General features: G+C 36.0%; 2 protein-coding genes across 2 annotated transcripts; both read left to right on the top strand.

Annotated features, from left to right (window-relative positions):
- Positions 1 to 1,842: 1,842 nt before the first annotated feature.
- LOC131072215 (uncharacterized) lies at positions 1,843 to 10,735 on the top strand. Its single transcript, XM_058008309.2, has 6 exons — positions 1,843 to 5,545; positions 8,541 to 9,001; positions 9,091 to 9,300; positions 9,486 to 9,685; positions 9,772 to 9,863; positions 10,041 to 10,735. The coding sequence occupies exons 1-6, from the start codon at positions 2,002 to 2,004 to the stop codon at positions 10,175 to 10,177; spliced, it is 4,644 nt and encodes a 1,547-aa protein (XP_057864292.2). The 5' UTR covers positions 1,843 to 2,001; the 3' UTR covers positions 10,178 to 10,735.
- A 6,856-nt stretch (positions 10,736 to 17,591) lies between these two features.
- LOC131072195 (replication protein A 70 kDa DNA-binding subunit A-like) lies at positions 17,592 to 18,467 on the top strand. Its single transcript, XM_058008270.2, has one exon. It carries the CDS (start codon positions 17,592 to 17,594, stop codon positions 18,465 to 18,467), a length of 876 nt encoding a protein of 291 aa, XP_057864253.2.
- The last annotated feature ends 465 nt before the right edge of the window (positions 18,468 to 18,932 follow it).

The raw sequence follows: 18,932 nt of genomic DNA, 5'->3' as shown, positions 1-18,932 counted from the left end.
AACCTTTATTTATTGATTTGGTTATGTATTTTTCTTTTTTTCTTTACCTCATTGAAAAATCCCACTTCAAGTAGTCAACACTCATCGTAAATAGATATCCACCCTTATGAATGAATTATTATTTGAAGTGGTGAATACTAATTAGATTTCTTGGACATTTGCTTGTGCTTAAAATAATTTTAATCTTTTCATTTTTTAGTTGAGTTATCTTTACTTTCATTGATGTATTCTCTTCAAATTAAACCTTATATTACAAATCATTCTTTGTTACTTTGATGGTCCAATTTCCTATGCATTTTCTCTAAACTCCTTTACAAACTCTTGTAAAATTATGGTCTAATAAGTTAATTTTTTTTACATATTTTAAATAGATTATTCTTCATTTTAAAGTTATCGATAACCTCATAGATCATCACAACAAATGAAATCAACTAGTTCTTTATATAGTATAGCTTTTATGCTTCATGTGATCAATTGCATATTATCACAACTTATCTTTTACTTTATTCTAGTTTATTTATTGTCTTCCCCTTTGCTTTTACAAGAGAGGAATGAACCCATAATTGAAGGAGAGGAGAATAGGAGTTCAATTAGGCCTGTAGGGACATTTACGTATCTCCACCCTCATCCAAGCATCGAGTTTTTATATTTTGTTAGGGGTAAATAGGTTTTGAAGGGACCTAAAACACTTTACAAAGATATTTTGTTGGGATTTGGAACCCATTTACAATACGTTGTTGAGAGATAAACTAAAGTAAACAACAACTCAACAATAGTAGACCAGAATGATCAAAACAACAAAGAACCATCTACAAAAAGGGGAAACCACCCAATAACTCAACTTGTATAAACTATAATAATGGGCTTTGAAAAGGCTTCCGAAACCTTTAGATGATACAATGATAAGCTCCCTTTACATTACTCATTCTCCACCTTAATAGGAGAGAAAGGAAATAAGTTTGGAATAAGGGTAGCAACAACTTCCTCGTAACTAAGAATAAGAGGAAAAGCAACAACAAACCCATAGCATTCATTTTTGGTTGATCAACAGTTATTTTGGTGTTTAGGTAAGGTGAGTCATCTTGAATATCATTTTGTATTGAGCATTACTCTATGGAGGCAACCGCTTGAAGGAATTATAAATATATTGTAATCAATTTGGTAAAATGATAAATATTACTTCATTTGATCTTTATTTGTAGTGCATTTGCTATCTTTTATTCTAGACAATCTATTTGTTGGAAGAACCATCACAATCATAGCTACATAGAGTTCTTTGCATTAAGAAGAAAATTATGATTGTAAAACTAAAAACTAACTCAAAAGAGCTAAATACTATAACTTATAGATGAGCACTCTAATTTAAATACCATGAGAAAAAATAATATATTAAATGTGTAACTCAATTCAAATACATCAATGCAACTTTTTTAAATTTTTTTTCCCTATTATGTATATTATACAATAGTATAGAATATTATAATGTTGATATCTACAATCATAATTTAGTTCATGAACTCTTAAACCTGTGATCTAAATAATTAAACATTCCAAATTTTCTTTTGATAAATAAAATGTTTTTCTTTGTTTTCAATTTTAATTTTATGTTTATTTATTTATTTAAATTAATTTATTTGTAAATTGTTAGATATTTTGATTAAGAATGAAATTAATAAAAATAATTATAAAATTTGTATGAAAGAATTAAGGTGAATTATATTGACTATACACTATACACTATACACTTTGGTAAGTCTTACTTTAATTTGATGTCTTTTGCCACCATTTTTTCGATAAAAGTGCTCGAACCTGCGATCCAAACACAATCTTTTCTCCCAACACCCCGCCAGTGGAAATTGATTTAAATTGCGAGTGCCGGATCCGTTGCATCCACATTCATTCATTCAAGAAATTGCACTTACGAGTAATTGCATCAAAAGAATTCCCGCATTAAAATCTTTCAAGAAATTGCCCTGCAAAGTGATTGAGTAGATCGATGTCATGGAAGATCAATTCACTTTTGATGAAATCGCTTTGCAAATGTTTTCTGATCTGAAAACCGAGGTTGTTACACAGTTTGAATCCCACCATAGGTTGCTCTCCAGGTGCTTTTATAACCTAAAAACAATTTCCACCTGTTTCCTCCAAGGAATTTATCCACCTGGAGATGGTGGTCAGCAAATTGCCTGCGACAACCCAGTGGTGGGGAAAGGGCATTGTCTGGACGCCCAGGAGGGAAATGAGGTAAAGCTGCATTTATCACATGCCTTCTTGGATGGATGTGCAGAGATGGAAAAACAAAAAGAAAGGGAGAATGACTGCACGATTGGAGGGAGAACAGCTGCCAGAGAGAATTTGCTCAATGCCCACATGGACAGATGGGACGAGAAGAGAGAAGAAGGAGGAGGTGGAGAAGAAGAAAATGGAGATGGTGGTCAGCAAATTGCTGGGGACAACCCGGGGAAAGGGCATTGTCTGGACGTATCACATGCCTTCTTAGAAAAACAAGAAGAAAGGGAGAATTACAACGGTGATGGTGAGGATAACTCCAGGATTGGAGGGAGAACAAGAACACCTGCTAGAGAGAATTTGCTCAATGCCCACGTCGACAGATGGGACGAGAAGAGAGAAGGAGGAGGAGGTGGTAAAGAAGAAAACAAAGATGTTAATTTAGTCCACAAGGGTGGTAGAGGGGGAGGGAGAGGGAGAAGGAGAGTAGGGGCTAAGGAGAAGAAAGAAAACAGTGATGTGGCAGCAGCATTGCCTGCTGTTGGAAGAATTATACTGTCCAAGCGAAGGCCATGGCAGATGATTCTTGGTGCAGAGAAGGAATCTGGTAAGAGAAAGGCCATGGAATTAAAAGAGCAGCCCCAGGCCACGAGGATTACCCGTGCCAGGTGCAAGTTGCAGGCTGAGATTGAGGTTGCCGAGGAGCCTATGAATGTGGCTGCCACGGTATCTCCATCAGCATGTCCCAAAATGGCGGTCTCTCTGCAAACAGGAGACAAAGACGGCTCATCTCCATTGCCTTATCCTGTCATTGCGGTCCTATCACAAACAGGAGGGACGGGCAAATCATCTCTATTGCCTTCTCATGTCATCGCGGTCTTATCACAGACAGAAGGTACGGGCCATTCATCTCCATTGCCTTCTCCTGTTAAGGCAGTTCCGTCACAAACAGGTGGCAGAGGAGGCCTATCTTTATTTCCTTCTGTTGTCGTAGCAGTGGCATCACAAGCAAGAGACACAGGCGACTCATCTTCTGAGATTAATGAGATATATCTTAAAGGTGAGTCATTATCAAAATTGAGGATGACAAAATCCTGTGTTGAAAATCAAGAGTCGACACTTGAAACTCATCTCAATACATCACTGCCACTGATTAATGCTGCTCATAGAGAAGAAATGGTGACTGTAGAGATGAAAAGTAAATCCTTGGAACAGATGAAGACACCTCCCAGAGAGAATTTGCTCAATGCCCACATGGACAGATGGGACGAGAAGAGAGAAGAAGGAGAAGATGGAGAAGAAGAAAATGGAGATGGTGGTCAGCAAATTGCTGGGGACAACCCAGGGAAAGGGCATTGTCTGGACGCCCAGGATGAGGGAAAGTTGGAAAAACAAGAAGAAAGAGAGAATGGCAATGGCGATGGGGAGGATAACTGCAGGATTGGAGGGAGAACACCCGCTAGAGAGAATTTGCTCAAAGCCCACATTGACAGATGGGACGAGAAGAGAGAAGGAGGAGGAGGTGGAGAAGAAGAAAATGAACATGTTAATGTAGTCCACAAGGGTGGTAGAGGGGGAGGGGGAGGGAGAGGGAGAAGGAGAGTAGGGGCTACAGAGAAGAAAAAAAAGAGTGATGTGGCAGCAGCATTGCCTGCTGTTGGAAGAATTACACTGTCCAAGCGAAGGCCAGGGCAGATGATTCTTGGTGCAGAGAAGGAATCTGGTAAGAGAAAGGCCATGGAATTAAAAGAGCAGCCTCAGGCCACGAGGATTACCCGTGCCAGGTGCAAGTTGCAGTTTGAGGTTGAGGTTGCCGAGGAGCCTATGAATGTGGCTGCCACGGTATCTCCATCAACATGTACCGAAATGGCGGTCTCACTGCAAACAGGAGACAAAGACGGCTCATCTCCATTGCCTTATCCTGTCATTGCAGTCCTATCACAAATAGGAGGGACGGGCAAATCATCTCTATTGCCTTCTCCTGTCATCGCGGTCTTATCACAAACAGAAGGGACAGGCCATTCATCTCCATTGCCTTCTCCTGTTAAGGCAGTTTCGTCACAAACAGGCGGCAGCAGAGGAGGCCTTTCTTTATTTCCTCATGCTGTCGTAGCAGTAGCATCACAAGCAAGAGACAGAGGCGACTCATCTTCTGAGATCAATGAGATATATCTTAAAGGTGAGTCAATATCACAATTGAGGATGACAAAATCCTTTGATGAAAATCAAGAGTCGACACTTGAAAGTCATGTCAATACATCACTGCCACTGATTAATGCTGCTCACAGAGAAGAAATGGTGACTATAGAGATAAAAAAGAAATCCTTGGAACTGGTCTGTGAGGATTCTAATTATATGGATTGTATGAGAGTCCCACAAGAAGACGCAACAAAAATAGTTGAGGAATGTACAGGAGGTAGGCCATCCTCAAGTCCTGTGTTGATCCCTAAACAAAACAAAGACAATTCAGCAGCACCTGTCATGATTCAGTTGGAAGTTGTTGCTATAAGAGATAATGCTGGTCATGGAGAAGAAATAGTGACAATAGAGGCGAAATTGAATTCTTTGGATCCAGTCTGTGAGGGTTCTAATGACATGGATTGTAAGAAAATTCTGCAGAAAGACACACCAAAAATAGTTCAGGAATGTGCAGAAGGATGGCCATCCCCAAGGCCTTACTGTGGATACAGTGCTGACATGAAAGATGCAGAACAGTCAGAAGCCTTGGATGCCATAGAAATTATTCAACTGCAGGATACTTCAAATATTATTGAAGAATTAAAAGGGAATGAAGATACTGAAACTCCAATTAGTCATGATGTTTTTCAACAAACATCTATTTGTAGTAATGAAGTTTTCAGTAGAAATTTACCTTCATACACATCTTATGCCAAAAATAAGGAAGGGTCTTTGAGTTGTACACCATTTCCTCGATTTCAAGCTGATGGTATGCCATCAGTTTGCACCTCTGTTTCCTATTTACTGGATAAAACTCACCTACATACTACACCATCAAATGCTCAGTTGTTTGGGTCCAGTTTTGAAGTGACAAGTCCTCAACATTGTGGGCAACAAGGTGACTCCAAGACTGTACCTTCAGATGACACTCATTACACTGCAACAAATAAGATTGGAAAAAGATTTGGTTCATCAGTCAGAAAGAAGGATTCAGGAACACCCAATGTAAGAGCTGGTAGCAGGTTTGCCAGCCAGATTTCACCAAGGATCAGTCAGAGACCAAGCAACATATCATGCAACGTGAAATCTTTTATTCCACTAGTTCAACAGAAAAAGGCATCAGCATCAGTTATGACAGGTGAATTCTTGTCTGAACCTAAAAAAATAGTCTTACTCTCGCATTGAGACCTTGCTATAACCCACTTTTACATCATTTAACTTCCACTTAAGGTTCGCTTGTTCATGTGTTTTCTTATATTCATTACTATTTCATTGGAACCTTGGTAACAACCCTCTTTTACCTTGTTTAACTCCTACTTGTCTTTTACTAGTTTTTTTTGTTTTCTCACATTGATAAGTTGTTAAAACTAATTTTACAGTTCACATGGCAAAAAGAGATTGGGTGAAATGCATCGAGTTTGATCGAGAGGATGGACATTGCCTCTTTTGGGAACTAAGACTAGTGTAGTAGACTTATTACATCAATTCAAAAGAAAAAAACATCAATGATGCTTTCCCACAACTTTTAAGAAGTTCTTCCTTCACAGTGCGCCTAGATCCTGATGAAAATGTTGAGGGAAATCAGTAGGCATGGAAGCCTTGTCCCTTGGCAAAGAAGAAAAACTGAAACATTGATTTATATGTTACTCTATATGTCATCTTGATGTTTCCAAAGGAAATGTAAGTTACTATTTTGTTATTTCCCTGGACAGAAAATGGAAATTGATAAGTCTTATGTCTCCTGTGTTATAAGTTGATTTACTCTTTTATTTCATTTAATGCGATCAAAATGAAATTGTTGCAAGATATGCAATTAAAAAAAAAATTATGGTAATTTAATCAATGAAGCATTAGGGTTCCTTACATTTTCAACTCCCCTCTTCTTAATAAAAGTCTGGCTGCAATCAAGTTCTTGAGGAGGCCGAAACCTCCAACTTGGTATAACTTTGTTCAATTTTTGGCCTTTTTCCATGAAATTGAAATTATGGATACTCATTAAGACTATATATATTTTAAGTCACCAATTTAGGTTTGGGTCCAGGTTTGACAGTTTGGTAAAAAGTTTTGCCCAGTTCAATATAGCTAGCTGGGTTCAGCAATATATATATATATATATATATATATAATTCGTACAAAATATACAAAAAAAATATAGAATATGGCTGAAAGTCGATAAACCCAGAAATCACTTTTTAGCGTTAGATTAGGTCTTTTTAAAAATAAAATTGCTTTATCATCATAAGTATTTTATTCTTTTCTTCCTGGGTCGCCCAAGGCTCTGCTCAGGGAACGCTAGCCTTCACCTAAACTGGGATCCATACCTTGTATGAACCAGAGTAGGTACAAGCTGATTCCTAAGCAAACCTAGTTGCACAGAGGTGGAGGAATGGGGTACAGTAAGAATTGTCTTCACCAAAATGGAAAGCGACATTGCTGTCAAATCAAGAAAAACTGAAATTAGCTAGTCTGATCCGTCACTATAAAAGGAAAAGATCATTTGTTACATTCAGGTATAATTGAGGTTTATTTAAGCAAGACAAATACAACTTTTCATGGATAAGGCACTTATGTATCTGCCAACTTCAGCTAGGTAATGCCATATTTTGAGTCTATAAGTAGATATTTTAGGATACCTCTTTTTCCCATAAAGAATAATATATATTGAAGCAAAAATATTAACAGAAATGAGAGAAAATGTTCAAAAAATTCCACCCTTATAAGTTTTACAAATTGCTGTAGTCGGAAGGAAAGAACAGTTATGGTGGCAGCTGAAGAGTTTATGATACATACTTGATTCTTCACCTTCTAACATTTATTTAGAGAAGTGCTGTTAATTGAATGAATGAAATTATAAATTCCTGTTCTGTTATCTCTTTTGTAGAAAAAGGGATGCTATCCTACAACTTTGAAAAATCTGTGCCCCATCTGAAAAAATAGTTGGTCTGTCACAATTAAGTATGAACCAAACCATATTGTAGAATCATACTCAACCTGTATAAAATAAACTCCAAGGACAGTGGCAAACTTGAATAAGCACTATTTCCTTGAGCATCTAGTTTAAAAATAAGGAATATTCTCCTTATGCAATTATTAGGCTTGCTTCATAGTTTGGAGCACATCTGTTAGGTGAGATCCACCATTTATTGAACAATGGTTTAGTTGTTCATGTATTGAACAGGAACCAAATTATGAACATGTAAACTTTACAAAAAAATAAGGAACAGGACAGCTATTAAGATGATTTAACATGTATGAGAGATCAACACAGAACGAGCTGCATCACAATTGGCAATGGTTGCAGAACAACCAGAGTGATCAATGGACAGAAGTGACCAATGTAATCTTGAATGTACATGAGACCTCTCAAAATTATTCTGTTTAAAGATAAAAGTTTCTGATTACTGGAACCACTTAAACAAAGTTCTTGTCTTCAATGTATTCTTGCTGACATGATAATGTACATCACTGTTGTTGACATCTCTCAAGACACCTTAAGATAGGGTTGCTAAGGATTGACTCCTCTTCGCTATGTGCTTATGCCCACCAACACTTTTATCCGAGTTTCTCCTATTACTTGATGCTCTCCAAAGCTGAAAAGTAAATGTGATAAGTCTTATTAGACTCTATATGAAAGAGAATGCTACAATGGGGACAGATATAACATTGCAGAAAATAAGGGAGACATGTTCCATTTGTATCTTTACTTGTATGGACAGAACCGATGCATCACACGCAAATGTTTGTACTTATATTATTCTAAAGGGCAGAAATCATAAAAGAAAATACATGATATGATGATACATTTGACCAAAATACATACACATCGGAGTATTATATTCAATGCTTTGAAAAGAATAAGTACCTAGTAAAAAATTTGAAAGACAGTGATTGAAGACTATAATAGCCAGTTAAAGTAGAGAATAGGAATTCTCTACTTCTTGGTCTGTGTTTATTACATTCAGGAAACTACGCAGAGTTTGACAATTAATAGATCAAAATTTAAAGAATAAGATTAGCATTTTATAATTTATACTAAACCAAGTTTTCAGCATAAAAGCTCTCAGACACATGGCCATCTTGTATTTATGACCTTTTGCTCTTAAAATGTTTAAATTTCAATCTATTTCCTGCAGGAAAGAGAGATATCAAAGTGAAGGCTTTGAAGGCTGCTGGAGTAGCAAAACGACTTGAAGAGAAAAGGGAACAAGAAAAAGGTGGTGAAGGATCCAAAATTGCCTGTAGTGAGAGTAATAAATCCATATCAAGTGGCATGGCAAGAAAAAAACCAGTGGGATGCGCCTTGCAGTACCAATCAGGCACTTCTGTGATTGGTGTGGATCTGAAGTTGAGAAGAGATTTGGCAACCAAAAATAAAATGGAGCAAGAAAATTTGAGAAAATTGGACGAGAGAAAAAAGAAAGAAGAACGGAAGAAAAATGCAGCAGAGGTTGCAGAAAATAAGAGGAAAAAGGAAGAGATGGACAAGAGAGACCGTGAGGAAAAGCGGAGGCGATTGGAAGCACAGAAGCAGTGGAAGGAACTTGAGGAACAACTTCGTGCTAAGGAGGCAAAAGAACAGAGGCGCCGAGCTCTGGTATCTGAATAGTAACCATAACAGATTTTCTACATCAATGAACTTAATTATATGCTGATATTAGCTTAACACTTCACATATTGAAACAGGATGACTGCAAGCGTAAGAGGAAGGCAATGGAGGAAAAGGAAAAAAAGCAGCGTCGTATAGAGAAAGAAAGGGAAGTTGCTGAGCGCAGACGACAGATAGAGGAGGATGCTAAGTCCAACAAATTTGCATCAAAGGATGCAAAACACATGCAAAAAGTCCATCAGCATAATGAAACAACAACTCAGGCTCAAAATGCATATGCTGGAAAGGTAAACTGATACAAATTTACCAATTCAGATCCTGTAGTAATGAATCGGACCTGTCAGCTAATTTTATATAGTGTTGACAACTAACAAAAAACTTTATAAATCTAACTTATATAGAAGAAACTTGGATTATGGCTTCTTATGGTACAAATGATGTTTCCAACTTTATTTATGCTACTGCATCACAGGTGTCAAGCATGTTAACTAGTTGTGCAAAAGTTGCACATGGAACAGAAGGGCAATCAGTGTTGGGCAGAAACCCAAGTTCACATCTATCATTAATATCCAACATCGATATTGAATCTTATGAAATATTGCCTTATAAGGGTTCATATGAGGAGGATAATGATGATAGAACTTCAGGGAAACCCATACCACTATGGGCAAGGTAGATGAGGATAAGTTTCCGTTTGGATGTTTTTTTCAACAAGGCTATAAACTTCCATTGCTTCCTGACACTTTTCTTGGTTACAGGAAAGAGTATTTGATTCGACATATCATCAGTCAACAATATATTGATCCTGATGAGATATTTGCTGGTGCAAGAACTTGCAGTTTAAATGAAGGTACTTAAAATATAAAGTTATAACAGGAGTAGAAAACTTTATATGTCTCTACTCGTGCTTGATTAAATATCATACATTTAAATGTTTGAACCTCTTCAAGATGCCATCAATTAGTTGTTCTTATGTGCTTTGAGAAAGGTGTGCAGATGAGACTCATAAAATGTTTTAATTTTGCAGTTTTTGAGTCTAATGAATCAAATAGGAGGGGAGATTTCAAACGGCGTAGTTATAGTGGGGAATGGCTTAATGATTGTTTTACATGGAAAGAAGAGTATCAATACAAGTTGCAGATCGGATACATAAATGAGGGCTGAGTAAAATAATTAAATGGATTATTGAGGGAGAAGAACTGTGGTAATAGGTACAAACATAGAATATCATTACAAGTTGCAGATGGGATACATAAATAAGGACTGGGTAAAATCATGAAATGGATTCAGGTTGCCTTGTCTGCTTATCGACATGTTTGTACCTGTTAGGCTGTTACCACAGTTATTCTACCTTAAAGATGAATTTTGTGAATTTAATGGTTGCACCATGTGAACCATACAAAAGGATGATAATCGGAGTCAAAGATATCATCTTGCTGGGAAAACTATGAAAATGAGCCATAAGAAAGCTGGCACTAGAAAACAAATCTGGAAAGCTCGTGTATTTATCTGATCCTTTTTTATTTATAAGGATGATGCTTAATGTATGATTAGTTTCAATTTTTTCAGGTCTTCCTTCACTCATCATGACTTTCTTTGTCAGTGGAGGATGTACTAAATATATATATGGGTAATCCCTCGAGCACCCATCTTGTATTATACAGATGTTTTTCCTTGCTGGACATCTTCAAGTTTCTTTTCTAAAGCATGTGCCTTTTACTTGCAACCTTTGTTGCATCTTCACTAACATTTTTCATTCTTCCAGGGTGCTTAGTACTGAAATCATACAAAACTAATGGTCGGTAGATTTAAAACTTATGTTCAATTGTTTATGGGAAGATATAGTAGAGAAAAGAAAAACATCAATTGGAACATTTAAAAGCACATTAGATTTTGACTCTGTGTATACCTGCATCATGTTTTTGTAATTTCTGTGGAGGGTGTCATGTTCGAATGTGTATTTGCAAGTGTTGTGTTCACTATTGGTTTTGTTTGAATATAGATGGTCAATCACTGAGTTTAAGATTTGAATTTGAACGCAAAGTGACAATGTATTGGTCTTTCAGATGCATTTCGTTCACTTGTGTGTTTGCAATCATTATGTTTTCTTGAAGATTGATTCTGTCTTATCACAAATGACCACATAATTGAATTTCATCAACCATGGAATTTTTTATTTGAATGTGAATATCAAACCAGCAATGTCTTTATTTTTAGATATTTAGAAAGCATTTGTAATGATCAAAAATGGGTGTTTTAAACTAGAATTCATCCATATCATAGACCAAGAAACAATTTTAGCCTCTAAATGAGTTACAATGCCCACTGCACTTGTAGCTCTTTGATTGTTTGCCTCTCCTGCTCCTCCATTGTTATGGAAATAACCCAATCTCTGTCGTGGGTAGACTAAAATGCTTGGTATATAGTTTGGTGCTCCAACATTGATACATAACGCTCTTGAAAATACGAAGGAATGTCTGTTAATTTCAGTGTTGGAGCTCCAATAATACAGTTTATCAATCTTTCAAATTCGTTGTCAATCTCACCCCAAGACATGCATCCATTCTAATCCATTGAGGCTGGCTCAATGCATCAATCATCATCTATTGAGTACACTAATATGATTCACCCATAATTTGCAACGGTGTTGACATGTAGAGGAAGACTATCTACACAAGCCAAGAATTTTGTTTCTAAATCTTACAGTTGAATGGGAAGTTATCATTCAAGGAGTCAGAAACAAACGATGTTGGATGAGGTACAAAGGATTATGTACATGCTCGCATACAGCAGCGAAATGGTAGAAACTAGAAAGAGCCTGACTGCCATTCAAGGAGTTCGAAAGGAATACAATTACAACAAAATTCTCAAAGATTTCAAGAAAGAGTTCTGTTGCAATGGTACTGAAGTACAGGATTGAAAGCTTGGGTAGGTATGACACAGTACTTTTTCTGTCATAGACTGCCACTCTGAAATCTTTTTCCACAGCGTTCCTCATTCAAAAACATCCATTTTGTAGGTTATCCAGCTTCAAGGTGATCAAAGGAAGAATGATTCTCAGTTCCTTATCAATGTAAGTTTTGATTTTTTCGTGTTTCTGGTTCTTGTCTGTATAATTGCAATAAAAAATTAAGTATTTGTTGTTATTATCGAATTTTTCACTGATTGTTATTCTTAAAACTGTTTTGCAGGCTAGTTTGGTGAAGATCCATGGATTTTAAGATTTTTAATGAATAATAAGAAAGATATTCATGTTCCGATTTATCACGATATTTTTCAGACTGTTTTACTTACTATCAGTATTTGGAGTCTTTTGGCTCATATTGGGACGGTTAATGGTTGGCTTTTTTGTATTGGTCTTTATAAAGGGCTTGTAAGCATTGGGGCCAAGGTGAATAAGTGCAAGTAATGTTTATTTCAATGCTTAAATATAAAAATAAGATGAAATGTACTTCGAAAATAAATTTTGGCATTAGTGTTGAAAGACATGCAATTCTTGTCTGGCTGTTGTCAAGTGTGTAAGTCTTCGGGTGAAAATTTTGAAATACTTCATACTAGAAAAAAAATGCAATTTAAGTGTTTTGTAAATAGAAAATATGTGCATACATTTGAGAATCATTGCTGCGATGAAGGAAATTCAACACACTAATGTTTTGAACAACTGTCACCAGCTGAGAAATGGCTGTGGAGCTAAAGGTTATGTGGTTGAAGCAATTCTCAAGTCCTAAATATAAAGAGGTTGAAATATACCCCTAAAATCCTTGCTTCTCGTTGACAAATGTGCGATTCTTGGGGGAGATGATCCGAAACACATCTTATGGATGATCTTATATGCCTTATCTGTGTAAAAAAATGAGAATCCTTATAGCCATGGAATAAATTCAACACCTTTATAATAACTAAATGTTTTTGTATAACTGTCAAGAGCTGAGAAATGTGTTGGTTTAGACATAATTAGCCAATAGGCTATTTAACATGGGCGTAGCCCACCCGTATTGTCTCATGCTTTGTCGGAATAGTTTTGGATCTGGTCGGCAAAATTTGATATCCTCAGAATCGTGCTCTGTCCTGAAAGTTTTAAATCTGCTGTAGAAATTGGATCACGGATATGAGTTTTTTTGTCAGCAATGTCAAACTGCGCACTCAATGAAGTAGCGTGGAACTCTGTAGAATCGCCACACACCTATTTACGTGACGAGTTTTTAACCTCACTGTGGATGTATATGGAAAAATCAGATCCTAATCTCTGCCGCCTCACTGCTATGGTAAAATCGAACCCTAATGTTTGCCGCTCACCGCTCTTCTGTTGTTCATATATGCTGCCTGAAAAAGATGGGAAACAAAAAGACGGTGATCACAATACAGGTTGCCCTAGATTATTATTGCAGGCGAGTTGTTTCAATTCACAATACCATCAATTATGGAAAATAATACCATCAATTCACAGTTTTTCTTCAAATTTTGTAAGGTCTCAGAAAAGGGTTTGTTAGTATTAAAGACATTTCAATGATGATAATGTATTAGTTTTAAAAGGTTTCAATCTTTAGGTTTTTCAAATATTTATGGTAATATTGTTTTAGTGATTTGGCCTGCTGGATTTGGAAATGAAGAAACGCGCAAGGATTTTCTAAATTTTCTTATGACCAATTCGAACTGCACATTCTGGACGATCGTAAAGATGTTTTTCCTTGCTGAAATGTAGGTAAATCTGCGATTTCCACGCTTAGTGTTTTGAGGATTAACACTCTTTGCTTTGCCAGCATAGCTATGTTTGGGGCGATTTTGCGAATGTGGAGCAATATAAAATTGTTTGGCTATAACTGTTGAGGATTCGTTTTTCTTTTTTCCTCCATTACAAAACTGCGATATCCCAAACTGAAAATATGGCGAGTACAAAGCTTTGGTTTCAATTCCCTCCATTTGAATCATTTTTTTTCAATTCAAAAACCCATTTCATTTGTTCTTCATACAGGCTTTGCCTGATTCATAAATTTGCCTTCCCGTCTGCAGGCAATTTTTTTTCTCTTTTTCCTTTGTAGGGCACTTTGATGAATGCAATGGAACAAGATGCGTTGACTGTGGCATTAGAGGAAGAAGAGCCGCTCTGCGAGGTTTTGCTGCCGTCTCCGCACAGCCCAAAAGCTTCTCAGGTGGGCTTGTTGCCTTATTATCCAACAACTAAAAAACATTATATTTATATATAAATGAATTCATTGAAGAATAGTTTAAGATTTTTTTTGGAAATAATGAAGATTACATTGAAGATAAATTCAAGTTGTAGTAAATAAAATAATAAAATAATAAAATAATATTATGCTTTAAATTTTTTAAAATATATTTATATCATTACAATTCATCACATGTTTAAAATTATATTTCATAATATAATAAATATTTTTAATTAAATATTTTGTAATTTTCAAATTTTGAAATAGCTTTCACTTTAAATTAACAAAAAAAAAATTCAAGATAGAATGGACAAGGCATGCTAAATGTGCTTTTTAGTTTCCCTTACTAATTTAATTTAACTAACATGTTTAATTTTGATTTTCTTTTAATATTAAAAATGTTTTTAATGCTAATATAAAAATTTAATTATATTATTGCATATATATAGAATTAAATATATTAATAATATTTATAATATTAAAATTATTTATTCATTGTTTATCTAATATTTAATTTAATTATATATTATATAGAAAATATGTATTAATTTGTCGATAGGCAATTCTTTGTGGGGTTGCACCCCACCGGAATTGTCTCACATCGCGGAAACATCACTTTCTTATTGCCACCGAAATTTTCGTCACTTTCTCGTTGCCGCCGAAATTTTTCTTGAAAGGTTTTCTGCGACAGCTCCTACAATGCGTGGTTAGGGTTTAAAGACCGCCTGAACCCATCTTCCGGATCAAGATAAGAATCCACTGCTTAATCTATTGATGCATGAACAAAGATGACTCCCCAGGAATTTATGTTTATAAGCCATGTATGTTTATATTCTTGCATCACGTGATTACTGTGTCAATACATTAAGTGTCTTTCGAGAGGGCAAAGCTCGATTTTGGGGGTTTTCTCCACCTAGACCTAATCTCTCCACCTAGCTTTAAGAGCTTTCTTAACTTCTGAAAGGCTGGAGATCCATTTTTGGTAGATTCAGATCAGCTCTTCTTTTGCTTGAGTTGTGTTTCTTCTTATAGGTAAGGTATTTTTTAGTTTGCGAGTTTATTTTGTGGTTTTCTTTTGTAGGTACATCTTTCTGGTACATACTATCTAGGGGAGGGATTCAATTTGCTTTGTACCAGCAAACAGTAGCATGTAAGGGATATATAAACTGGCTAAATGTTTTTGTTTCTGTTTATATTTTGATTTTACTTGTTTTATTTTCTCTTTGTTTGAAAAATAGTGGCAAATAAAATTTGTAGATTTGCAACACATTCCAATTGTTTATGAGGGAAATTTTCAGTCTTACTGTTGAATGCCATTGTTTCAGCTTTCTTGTGTAAGCTAAATAGTTAATCATTAAAATTTGTATGTAGAACACTCTTCTTATGGATGTGATAATTTGGTTGAATTGTAAACTTTTTTTAATGACATCTTTGTCCTTTGAATTAGCTTAGTCGTTATTGTTCGGGGATCCATTGCACATGGCATTTGTCTTTAAAGATACTGGCTAAATGTTTCTATTTTTCTTTTGATTTTACCTTTTTCGTTTCCTACCAGAGGAAAAAAGTGGCAAAAATGATTTGTAGATTTGTAGTACATTCCAGTTGCTAGTTAAGGAAATTTTGTCCTACTAGTGAATGCCATTGGTTCAGTTTTGTTGTATAAGCCAACTCCATTCACTGAACTTCCTTTTTATAATGATCAATTCCAAAAGGAAAAAAGTGTCAGTTCTAGGAAAAATGACTTTTTTTAAGTTGAATTTTACGTCTGTGTTGTATAATGATATAGTTCAATTTATCTGTTAGTTTCATGTTTTGTTCAACTGTACAATAATAAAACTTGATCATCCTAATCCATGCCAAGCAAGAAGGCATTACACCTAATAAAACAATAAGCAGCCAACACTTTGTTCATTATTTCAATACAATTTTTATCAGATTAGATTTAAGAGATGGATTGGTACTAATTTTGTGTATCTGATGCTCTGGTATCAACTAAACCATACTTTATTTTCATCAAATGTTCGTGATACAACAAATCAAACACAATATGCAACAGGGTTATTTTTCAGCTTGCCCCTATGCACTTTAAAGCTATAACGGGTTATCCCAATCTCTACAAACCGCAAGATAAATTCTCACTAAACAGTAAACGCAAAAGCAAACCCATGAATAGGTGCTCATGTTTCACTTGTTAGATGCAGTTTTCTACACTTTGTAACCCATAATTCTGATTGCGTCTTGCGCAAAAGGAGGCTCCATATTGTGCAAACTAAAGAGCACTGATGAACTATGACGTCAACGATCATGTTAGAATAACAACCTATATAAATTTCTACTTCCAAGTGAAACATGTGATACCTGTTCTTGGTACAATGCTTTAATTGCTTTTGATTGTGTATTATGCTATATTGATGTTGTCAACTATGTTGCCCTTTCAAGCTATCGGAAAACTTTAAATCTGTCCTACACTCTACATCCTCTCAGGGCTGCCCTGTTATGGGCTATTGGAGGAGTAGCATAGAAACACGCACAAGCATAAATATAGCATTCTATTTATTTCACAACTAAGTCATAGTCATACTCATAGTCATAGTCATAGTCATAGTTAGAAAAACTCAAACATTAATTTGTATCCTGAATAAGGTTCAAGGATCACAGCTGATGACACTGTTGATGCTTCTACTCGGTGATGTATAATGTTGTTATTGAAGGCTTTATACATACACATCGTATATTATGTGCATTGACATTAATGAATCCAACCTTTTGTTGAACCATCGTATAGTGCAATGAAGTAGTTTGCTCTTGGTTTTGTAGGCAGCATCTTAATCCTCTGTCTCATGGATGTACTAACTGAAAACGCTATCCAGCTTATGTACGATGGGTCTGTCCTTGTGGCTCCATGTCTCCAAATATCTGCTATATCTAACTTTGGGGATGGACCTGAGCATTGCAATCATCATAGAGTTGATCTTTCAGATGGTGTTCACAAAAAATATAACAATGACATAGATTCCAAACGACTCATGATTGGCTCCATTCTATGGCTAACAAAATATATCTTCTCGAATTCGCATGGCTCTCGGTGAGTCAATAAGCTTACTGTTTTTCCAACAAAGTTTATATAACCTTTACATTTTACAAAATGCATTGCTTAAAATATTTCATTTTGGATTGTTTAATTTTGTAGGTGGATCATTATTCTGGACCTAGAGATTATATGTACAACACATGCTATAGTTGGAGAACCAATTTTCCTTTGTGTAAAATAGGAAGACAACGTAGTACAAACTACACCTCCTCTATGTGATGCAAGTATAGAGCCAAGCACATCCACAAAATGTAAGGGTTCCGGGCGATAGAGAGCATTGTTTGGGGTCAGGACACCTCAAAACGTGGGTAGCACACCTATGACGATAACTCCTATAAAAAAATTGAATCCCTACCAACCAAACTGGTCCATCAAGGGTCATGTCCTAGTGAAGAAGGACATCTATCATTATAATACAACAAAAGCAAGTGGCCGTGTTTATAGCTTTGACATTGTAGATAGCAAAGGTACTGAAACACGTGTTACGTGTTTCAATGAACTAGCAAAAACCTATTATGATAACATCCAAGTTGGAGTGACATACACATTATCTGGGGGAGCAATCAAGCCAGCCAATAAAATTTACAACAAACTCAATAGTGGACTAGAAATAACCTTGGTAGATGATTCAAAGGTTACTACCTGCAATGATGACTCTTCTATACCCAAGCACAGATACGCCTTCACACCTCTTGATCAAGTGGCTACCATAAATAACAACTCAACCATTGACATTATTGGAATTGTCATTAGTGTTGATCCGAGCTCAACAATACGTAAAAGAGATGGTACAGAGGTTCCTAGGCGTACCATTAAGTTAGTCGTCATGACTCAAACAACCATCGATGTTACACTATGGGGTGCAATGGCAAAAAAGGAAGGTATTGAACTCCAACGAAGGCATTATTTACAAGAAACAACTACTCTTGCTATCAAGAATGGTCGTGTATGTGAATTCAATGGAAAGGTAATAGGTACAACATTTATTACAAGCCTCTCTATAGACCCTCCTATAGAGGAATTGGCCCAGCTAAAAGATTGGTACAACCAAAATGTTCACACTGGACAAGGAATTTTGCATCATCTTGCTGCACCAACTCTCACCCCTCAAAGAATGACGATTAGTGAAATTTGGGCACATGCATCAAATTCAGTGCAACCCTTCTATTGCATTCTAAAGGCAATGATACAATAGATAAAATCTAAGTCATTTTGCTACCAAGCATGTCCCACCCAAGTAAATGGAAAACCATGTGAGAAACAATTAGACGAGACTGAGGAAGGAACTTGGTATTGTTCGAAATATAACATGACCTTGTCTGAATGTAACTACAGATACATCCTCCAGACAAACTTGTAGGATCACACAGATACAATATGGGCAATTGCGTTTGATGAAGGGGCAACAAAACTCATGGGCATGCCTACAAAATCATTATACATGCTTCAATCCAATGGCAATGTTGAGCAAAGCACCGCAGAGGTCATAAAAAACATAACGTATAATCAATTCCTCTTGAGCCTAACATGCAGAAATGAAACATACAATAATGAAGAACGACTAAAGGTTGCCATCACTAATGCAGAGCAGCTAGATTTTAGCTCAGAGAGCAGTATACTTCTAGAAAAAATAAAATAAATGTATACTGATACAAGCCTC

This window comes from Cryptomeria japonica, chromosome 6 (assembly GCF_030272615.1).
Source record: "Cryptomeria japonica chromosome 6, Sugi_1.0, whole genome shotgun sequence".
Classification (NCBI taxonomy): domain Eukaryota; kingdom Viridiplantae; phylum Streptophyta; class Pinopsida; order Cupressales; family Cupressaceae; genus Cryptomeria; species Cryptomeria japonica.
This window is presented reverse-complemented; position numbering and strand designations above follow the sequence as displayed.